At 37.2% G+C, this 9,579-nt stretch overlaps 1 protein-coding gene across 1 annotated transcript; it reads left to right on the forward strand.

The window, feature by feature from the left end:
* The first annotated feature begins 1,251 nt into the window (after positions 1-1,251).
* On the forward strand, positions 1,252-4,696 carry LOC137727703 (uncharacterized). Its single transcript, XM_068466526.1, has 4 exons — positions 1,252-1,681; positions 2,406-3,037; positions 3,284-3,799; positions 4,349-4,696. Exons 1-4 carry the CDS (start codon positions 1,252-1,254, stop codon positions 4,502-4,504), a joined length of 1,734 nt encoding a protein of 577 aa, XP_068322627.1. The 3' UTR covers positions 4,505-4,696.
* The last annotated feature ends 4,883 nt before the right edge of the window (positions 4,697-9,579 follow it).

Genomic DNA, 9,579 nt, shown 5'->3' on the forward strand with positions numbered 1-9,579 from the left:
AATTTTTTCTTAACCAAAAGCACCCTAATAACTTTATTTAATTACATAACACAAATTATGTACATCGAACCCTAGATATTAAAACCCGTGGGTTGGAAGCGCAACCCTTCTATTTTTAATTTCAGCCCTTGCGCCTAATAAGCGTTATCCCAAATCCATCAAACTACTATAACTATTTATAGAAATGAATATTGCCACTATTTTTAGAACTGAACATTGCCACTATTTCTAGAACTTAATACTGCCATTGCAATTATTTCTAGAACTTGACACTGCCACTATTTTTAGAACTGAACACTGCCAACAATTTTTAGAACTAAACATTGCCACTATTTCTAGAACTGAATACTAGCACTATTTCTAGAACTAAATACCATCACTACAACTATTTCTAGAACTGAACTTGCCACTATTTTTAGAATTGAACACTGGCACTACTACTATTTCTAAAACTAAACATTGCCCTATTTCTAGAACCAAATATGAAAGATCAATTTTGAGGAAACATTTCCATGGAAAGGAAGCCCATGAGGAGAGGATTAATATTCTCACTTGAGTTGAGGACAAGTTCCGTTCGGTTTGAAAAAAAATGGGAAAAATTGTGAAGAACGTCACATTTAGAGAACTTGATCCCCCTGGACATTGAGTTTCAACGTGTGGGTCTTGTATAAAAGACAGAGGGCATGGATATGAACTCGTACCCTCTAATCTTGTGTGATTTTGTTACCTTATAAGAGCCTTATGAAAAATTAAGATTGGACTGGTTTGATGTGGATTTTTACTAGTATTAAGGTGCTTTTGGTTAAGATTTAAAACTTTTAAACCATTTTCATTAATTTTTCTTAAAAAAACTCATACACTACAAGGACTTGTAACTTATTTTGTTAAAAAAAAATTAACTCATACACCTAAGCAAAACCAAACAAAATTAATAATAAATTGTAAATGTGAGTTTTGCCGATTGATCAATGGGAACAGATCCCCTTATACGCCTAGGAGGCTGAGCTTCCTGAGCAAATCACACGAACTGTTCGATTTTGATTGGTTACAATTATTATACTTTTAGAGGGATCTATCCCTTATTTGTAACCGTTGAATCAAAATCCAACGATCCGTATGATTTGCTCATGAGGGGATCCGTGTGCTTGTTCTTGGCCACCCAAGTTTAAAAATGTTCCATAATTTATCTCATCTGTCCTTGGACACCCAAGTTAGTGGGCCTAATTTCGTATTGGGCTTCCCATTTCCTTCATGTCCCTGAAAAACACACGCAACGCGTCCAGAGCAACTTCGCTTCAAAGCAAGACTAACTCTGTTTTCTTCACCAACCAAAATCCACAAGAACCGAGTGAAGCTCGCTTCCCGCGACCAGATGCTCCATTTCTTCCTCGCAGTCCTTCACGGTTAGAGATGATGGGTCGCCGTGTCGGGTCAGCTTATGTTGTTCTTTATGTTCTTGTTTGTCAACTGTTCGTGTCGAATTTGGGTGACTATGTGTCGGACTCGGAGTCGGGCGAGTACACGTCGGCAATAGGAGACCCGGGAATGAGGAACCCAAATGTGAGAGTTGCGTTGGAAGCTTGGAACTTCTGCAATGAAGTTGGAAGTGAAGCGCCCGGCATGGGCAGCCCCAGGCTCGCTGATTGTGCTGATATCCATTGTCCGACTGTTACTACTACCGGTACATGAATTATCTTCGTTGACTAGTTGATTAAAGATGAATGATTGCCTTTGCTTTTGAAACACTGTTCGGTTTTTTCGGCACTTAATGTCCGTAGTTCAGATTAATTTAGTGAGAGACTTTAAGAAAAGATATAGATAACTTGTAGCTAACGACTTGGTGCATAACCGAGCACATTGACTTTCTACCCGACCCCACTTGGTGGGATAAGGCTTGATGTTATAGTTTATTAGATTAATTTAGTGTAGGCCTTCACTCCGTTGAAAATGATAATGGGAATTTAAATGTACGTTTTATGGTTCATTTTTCCTGTGTTGTTTTGTTTCTTGATGATGCAAATATTTCCCAAATCACTTCCACATGGTGAAATTAGAACAAATAAATATTAGGTCTTTATATTTCAACTGTATATGTTTATGCTCCTGCTCGTTTTTCTCGCATTTGGAAATGTTTTGATGCTAACTTAATTCCTTATTTGGGAATTTGGCTTGCTTGTTTGAGGATCAACTTCACTCACTCAGCTACCTGAACTTGGATGTAGAACGATAGCGCAATACATTGTTGCTTCTTTCCATAGTTTCGTGTCACTATCTATGTACCACCGTGTTTAGGAATAACGGTAATTTAGATTGACTCTGCAGTACACTGTTTGGGATTTGTGTACCACATAGAATTTGCTTTCTAATTGATCCTTTTTGGTTTTATATATATTTTCCATTATCAGAACCTATGGATCGGATCTCTCTTGACGTGGAGAGTAAGTGTGTACTTCATCACAGAGTTAATGAATCAGACAACAACTTAAGGGCTGGCGATATGTTTCCCTTAAGGGATTTCAAGTCATACACAGACCCTGACTTGTATGCAACGGAAAAGGAACTGTATCTTGCTTGTTTATGCGAGGTTCATAATTCATCGGATCCATGGCAGTTTTGGATGGTCATGCTTAAGAATGGAAATTTTGACAAGAACACTACTCTTTGTCCTGAAAATGGCAAGCACTTAAGCAAAATTGTAACAGATAGGAACTTTCCATGTTTCGGTGAAGGTTGCATGAACCAGCCACTCGTGTACCATAACTACTCAAGATTGGTTTCTGACGGTTACCAAAAATTGTCTGTGACTGGAGGATTTTATGGAACTTATGATCTTGATGCTGATTTGACCAAAGGTATAGGAAGGAACTCCTACTTTTCGGTCTCCTGGCAGAAAAACCTGAGCACAGGAAGTTGGATTTTCTCGCAGAGGTTGACAACATCTTCAAAGTATCCCTGGCTTATGTTGTATCTGCGTGCAGATGCAACAAAAGGATTTAATGGTGGTTACCACTACGATGGTCGTGGCGTCATGAGAAAGGTTTGATTACTCAGCTTTAGTTCTTTCTTACTGGCATTAAAGTTTGACATTCCCATTCATGCTAAGAACGCACGCCTTCACTGAGCGTAGGATGAGTTTAGTTGAACACTTCAGGTCCAATATGGTGTATGCATTTGGATATTTATGATACCAACTCTTTGTATTTCTATTTCTCATGCAGCAACATTTCAAAGTTTGAAGTGACTCCATGGAAGCACTTCATCGTGATTTTCTTTGTTTGTGCAGCTGCCAGTGTCTCCACATTTTAAAGTACGATTAACACTTGATGTTAAACGTGGAGGAGGGCCAAACAGTCAGTTTTATATGCTTGATATAGGAAGCTGTTGGAAGAATAATGGAAAACCATGTGATGGTAATGTTCTGACAGATGTAACTAGATATAGTGAAATGATAATAAATCCAGAAACAACAAGCTGGTGTCGGCCAGATAACCTTGTCTCCTGCCCGCCTTACCATGTTACTGTTAACGGTGACATAACATACAGAAATGAAACATCTCGGTTTCCATATTCTGCTTACCATCTCTACTGCGCTCCTGGGAATGCTGAATATCTGGAGAAACCATATGATATATGTGACCCATATAGCAATCCACAAGCACAGGAATTGGTGCAAATTCTTCCGCATCCGGAATGGGCTGTGCATGGCTATCCTGGAAAGCAAGGAAATGGATGGGTTGGCGACCCCAGGACGTGGGAGCTTGATGTGGGTGCCCTCTCTAGCCGGTTGTACTTCTACCAGGTATAATTTTGTATTTGCTCAAAATCGTTCCTTGAGAGTTCATTTCTTCAATCGTCTAAAGTATTTTGGTTGGTATCTTTCTTTTTGAAGCATGTTACCTTGTGTTGCATTTTAACTTTTTCCTACATACAAAGTTGTGTCTGATACTTAAAACAAGTCGACTTGTCATGAATCCCGGAAGCAGTCCCTCTATATAAACTGGATGATCCACACCAGAGAGGGTTTAAGATCTTGCAGGATCATAAATCTTTCAAATGGGATGGCAAGGATGCCATTAGCAGGGCCGGCCCTCAGAATTGCAGGACCTTAGGCTAGGCCCTTAAACTTTTGGCCCCTCCACACATATTCACATAAACTGAAAATTTTACAAAAAAATTTACGAGTACAACTCTGTCCGAAACATAATGTTATCATTTCAAATTTTGTATATTGGTTTGGGTTTTTCTTAGTAAACGTAATTTCGTTGCCTTGAGTAAAAGCCTATGTTCTCCTAAGTTGATGCTGAAACCATTTTAATTAGTCTGAGGTTCTCATGAACTTGTTGTACAGGACCCAGGAACAAAACCAGCAGAGAGGGTATGGTCTTCGATTAATGTTGGCACAGAAATATACGTCAGTAACTCGGGAGAGACTGCGGAATGGACTGTAAGTGATTTTGATGTACTAGTTCCTGAAGGTGTTGAAGGTGGTTATAGCTCTTATTGAAATCTCCCCATTATGATCACCGTTCTTTTCTTTTTCGTTTCTCTTTCGTTGAAATAAGCAACCCTCTAGTTATTAATGTAAATAGAGTTCAAAATGTCTGTGCATGTATACATATACAAATTCCATGTACGTATACCAAATGCCATTGATACATTTGAGGACAAAATTTGGTTGGCTTCAGATTTGTGTATATATATATATATGGGGGCAGATCCATGGCACCGCGATTTACTTCCCTCCTATATTTCTTCCTTGCCTCGTCGGCTACAACACCAGAAAATAGAAACGCAAGCGACGGCTCCAAGGACATCAGCAATGAATTATATCCTTCAACAATTTTCTGGTAAGAATTACATGGAATTGAGACATTGGGAGAAATCAATGGGCAGGTAATGAATTGGTTATAAACCTGCAATCTGCATGCATCCTTCAATGTTGCCTTGTTGGATTTCTGACATTTCTTCTCTTCGGTGGCTCTATTTACACTAGTTTGAAACATCTTTCCATTTTTAGCTCAAATAAATTGAAATTAACGAAAAGAAATTGTAGAGAATTAACAGAGAAAAACAGTTTGTAGACATCGAGCTGGACGGAGGTCAATTTATAAGGTTCAACTTCTGGAGCCTTAGCTAACTGTAAGGGCCCTTAACTCCCAGTGTCTTCATTCTTGAGGCAACAAAGAATCTTCATGAATGAAGATATGACTTGGGTTTTCCCGCCTATGATGGGTTGTCCTACGGCTATTGGGAATTAGTCATGGATGATTAAATTGTTTTCCTAATTGGAGTTAGTTTTTCTATTGGAGAAAGATTTATAACTAGATTCCAATTAGGATTAGTAATGTTTATTGAAGACGACATTTATTATGTCTATATAAAGGGGCTATTGTTTTAGTTTTGAATAGGAGCAAAACAGTATTTTGTATACCACTCAAGGGATTAGAGTGAGAGAATATTGTAAGGGCAAAGTGTATCTCTTGTTCTTGTTCTTTTAGGTTTTTAGTCAAGTCTTGATCATAGAGATTTGACAAGATTATTCACTGAAAATTATTGTTGTTGCTCTGTGGATGTAGGCACATATAGCCAAACCAAGTTAATTCTCAGTGTTATTACTCTTGATTATTTTGTTTTCGATTTCTCGAGTTCTTTTTGTTTTTCCCATTAGCAAAACGTGATATTCTCAACAAGTGGTATCAAAGCAATTAATTCTTGATGTTATTACTCTTGATTATTTTGTTTTCGATTTCTCGAGTTCGTTTTGTTTTTCCCATTAGCAAAATGCGATATTCTCAACAAGTGGTATCAAAGCAATTAATTCTCAATGTTATTTTTCTTGATTATTTTGTTTTCGATTTCTTGAGTTCGTTCTGTTTTTCCTATTCGTAAACGCAATATTCTCACCAAGTGGTATCAAAGCTTGGTTTGGTTGATATCCTTTTCTAATGGATGGTGCGACCCACTTTAAATGAAGGACATGCTTTATTGAAGGGCATGCTTTACTGAAGGTGTTACGAGCAAGCCAACAAGTATGTCTAATGATGACTAGACCAAGATGAAGATGAGTGGTGTTATTTGCCTTGGTTGTTTTGCTTTCAATTTCTCAAGTTCATTCTGTTTTTCCCATTCTTAAACGCAATACTCTTAACACTGACAACCATGAACGATATCAACATTAATTTGAGGAAACCATGGACCGAGGCATCAAATAACTGAGGCAACAAAAATTAGGGCAACAAAATCTGAGGCAACCATGATAAGCGTCAAGCAAGGCAGCAGTAAAGGGAATAAAAATACAATAAAAAATTGAGAGTCTGTTTGGTACTCTACTTGAATCCAACTTTTTAAACTAAAAAACAATTTTCAAGTTTTAAACCTTAAAAACTTGTTTGATAAAACTATATTCAAAATCATGAGAGTCCATCCCATTTGGTTTTGTGTCTTCATTTAAAGAATTCAGCCCATTAGCTTCTTGGGGTATAGGAAGTGGGATATCTTGACTTCATTATCAAGGTTCCAAAAGATGCTAAGCGTTAGTCGGGCGATGAGTTGGGACCTAATGCCTAGACGGCTAGACAGAGCTTAGGTGGGCACCTAAGCGGACTAGGCGGATTTAAGTATATCTATTGTATTTCATGTAAATAAATGTCCGTTTATAATAAAAAAAATATATAATTTCATCATAAACTAGAAAATAGAATGATATATATATATATATATATATATATATATATTATGGAGTATTGGAACATAATGCAAAAATAGGGAGCAAACATATTAGGCGGGCACATCAACAAATCTAGACACCATTTCTTAATTTTTAAACACCTAGGCATTATCAGGAGAATCTGTGCTTTTAAGTTCTTTGCAGTTATTAGCATTCTTACTTTCAGTCTCCCTCTCTTGGCTCCTTCCTGTGTAACGAGGAATGACCATGTGGTGCTGCGGCATAAGTAGCATTCTTGCTTAAAATGGAACCTTATTATAAACCAAGCAAGATATCAACCTTCATCAACAACTACTAATTCATCAGCTAAAATATTTCCGAAAAGTCAAAAACTAAGTGATAAGGGTTTCATGAAATCTTCTAAGATGTTAATGGGTAAAAGGATTGGAGTTGGTTGAATGTATTTACCGAATGTTCTTGTAAATTAAGGCCAATACCAAGTATATATAATGGGTCGTGATCCCGCAAGGGTGAGCTAACTCCAAAAATAATCTGAGGCATCAAATAATATAGAGCTAGGTAAAAACCATTCACCAAGGCAACAATATCAGGCAAACAATAACAGAAGCAACGAAATTTGAGGCATCAAATAATCTGAGGGACCATGAATTCAAGGAACAAATTACTGAGGAAATCATTAACCGAGACAGAAAATTTAAACCCATTAGTTAACCAAGGTTTCCAAATAACCAGGCACAAAGATCTTAGATAGAAACGTACTCTTCTTTTTTGGGTAAATATAAAACATCAACTGATGCAACAAAATTTGAGGCATTATATAATCTAAGGGGAATCATGAATTCAAGGATCAATTGACCGAGGAAAACATTAACCGAGACAACAAATTTAAACCCAATTATGAATCAAGGTTTCAATATAATCAGGCGCCATGATCTTAAGATAGAAACAAAAATTATTCTTTTGGTCACAATTAACCGTAAATCCAACAAGATAATAACAAGATGAGAAAACCAACAAGTTGACCAACAAAATACCTAAGAATTATGCATCAAAATAACCGAGGCCATTGAACACACATTAATTCTGACAACATAATAGTCAAAAGTAACCATGAACTTAAGCCATCAAGATATTTGGGACAACCATTAATTAGCCCACAATAATCGAGGCAAAGGTGAAAGGTATCAAAACGAGGCAGCCATAAGGCATTAAAAAGTGAGGACCTGGGATCGAAAAGCCCAAAAATCCATTAACCAATGCAAAACTATCGAGACAACCATTAAAATACGCAACAAATATCATGACATTAAACAGCTGAGGCAACTTCTAATCGATGCCATACAAAATAATCCGAGGCAACTACGAAATGAGGCATCAAATAACTAGGGTAATTATTAATCAAACCAATAAATCGAGGCAACAAATTTGAAGCAATCAAAATCGAGACAACATATCCAAGGTAACCATAAATCAAGGGCCGAGGCTACAGATCCAAGGTAACCATAAATCGATGCAGCCATAAAATTAAGACAACAAACCTGAGGCAACCATGCCAAGCATTAAAACATGAACTTAAGGCATCAAAATATTTGATACAGTTATTAATTAGCCCACATGATTGAGGCAACAATGAAAGGTATCAAAAAAGGCAACCATAATGTATAAAAATCGACTCAATTGTAAGGCATTAAAAACAAAGGGCTTGGGGATCAAAAAGCCCAAAAACCATTAACCAATGCAAAAACTATCGAGGCAGCCATAAGGCATTAAAAAGTGAGGACCTAGGATCGAAAAGCCCAAAAATCCATCAACCAATGCAAAATACGCAACAAATATCATGACATTAAACAGCTAAGGCAACCTCTAATCGATGCCTTACAAAATAATCCGAGGCAACTACGAAATGAGGCATCAAATAGCCGGGGTAATTATTAATCAAACCAATAAATCGAGGCAACAAATTTGAAGCAATCGACATCGAGACAACATATCCAAGGTAACCATAAATCAAGGGCTGAGGCTACAGATCTGAGGCAACCATAAATCGATGCAGCCATAAAATTAAGACAACAAACCTGAGGCAACCATGCCAAGCATTAAAACATGAACTTAAGGCATCAAGATATTTAAGACAACGATTAATTAGCCCACATGATTGAGGCAACAATGAAAGGTATCAAAAAAGGCAATCATAATGCGTAAAAATCGACTCAGCTGTAAGGCATTAAAAACAAAGGGCTTGGGGATCAAAAAGCCCAAAACCCATTAACCAATGCAAAAACTATCGAGACAACCATTAAAATACGCAACAATTATCGTGACATTAAACAATTGAGGTAACCACTAATCAATGCCTTAGAAAATAATCTGAGGCAACTACAAAACAAAGCATCAAATAACCGAGGTAATTATTAATCAAACCAATAAATCGAGGCAACAAATTATAGGCAACATATCCGAGGTAATCATAAATCGAGGGCCGGGGCTACAGATCCGAGGCAACCATAAAATTAAGCCAACAAATCTGAGGCAACTATGACAAGCATTAAAACATGAACTTAAGGCATCAAGATATTTGAGACATCCATTAATTAGCCCACACTGATCGAGGCAACGATGAAAGGTATTAAAAAAGGCAGCCATAATGCATAAAAAACAAGTCAGCCATAAGGCATTAAACTCAGGACTTGGGGAGCCCAAAAAACCATTAACCAATGCAAAAAACTATCGAGACAACCATTAAAATACGCACCAAATATTGTGACATTAAACAAATGAGGTAACCACTAATCATTGCCTTAGAAAATAATCTGAGGCAACTACGAAACGAGGCATCAAATAACTGAGGTAATTATTAATCTAATCAATAAATCGAGGCAACAAATCCGAGG

The sequence above is a fragment of the Pyrus communis genome, chromosome 1 (assembly GCF_963583255.1).
Source record: "Pyrus communis chromosome 1, drPyrComm1.1, whole genome shotgun sequence".
Lineage (NCBI taxonomy): Eukaryota > Viridiplantae > Streptophyta > Magnoliopsida > Rosales > Rosaceae > Pyrus > Pyrus communis.

Coding starts and splice junctions, on each gene's coding strand:
- LOC137727703 (XM_068466526.1), top strand. CDS start 1,252: ATGTCCCTGAAAAACACACGCAACGCGTCCAGAGCAACTTCGCTTCAA. Junction 3,038..3,283: donor GTCGTGGCGTCATGAGAAAG/GTTTGATTACTC, acceptor TTGTTTGTGCAG/CTGCCAGTGTCTCCACATTT. Junction 3,800..4,348: donor GCCGGTTGTACTTCTACCAG/GTATAATTTTGT, acceptor CTTGTTGTACAG/GACCCAGGAACAAAACCAGC.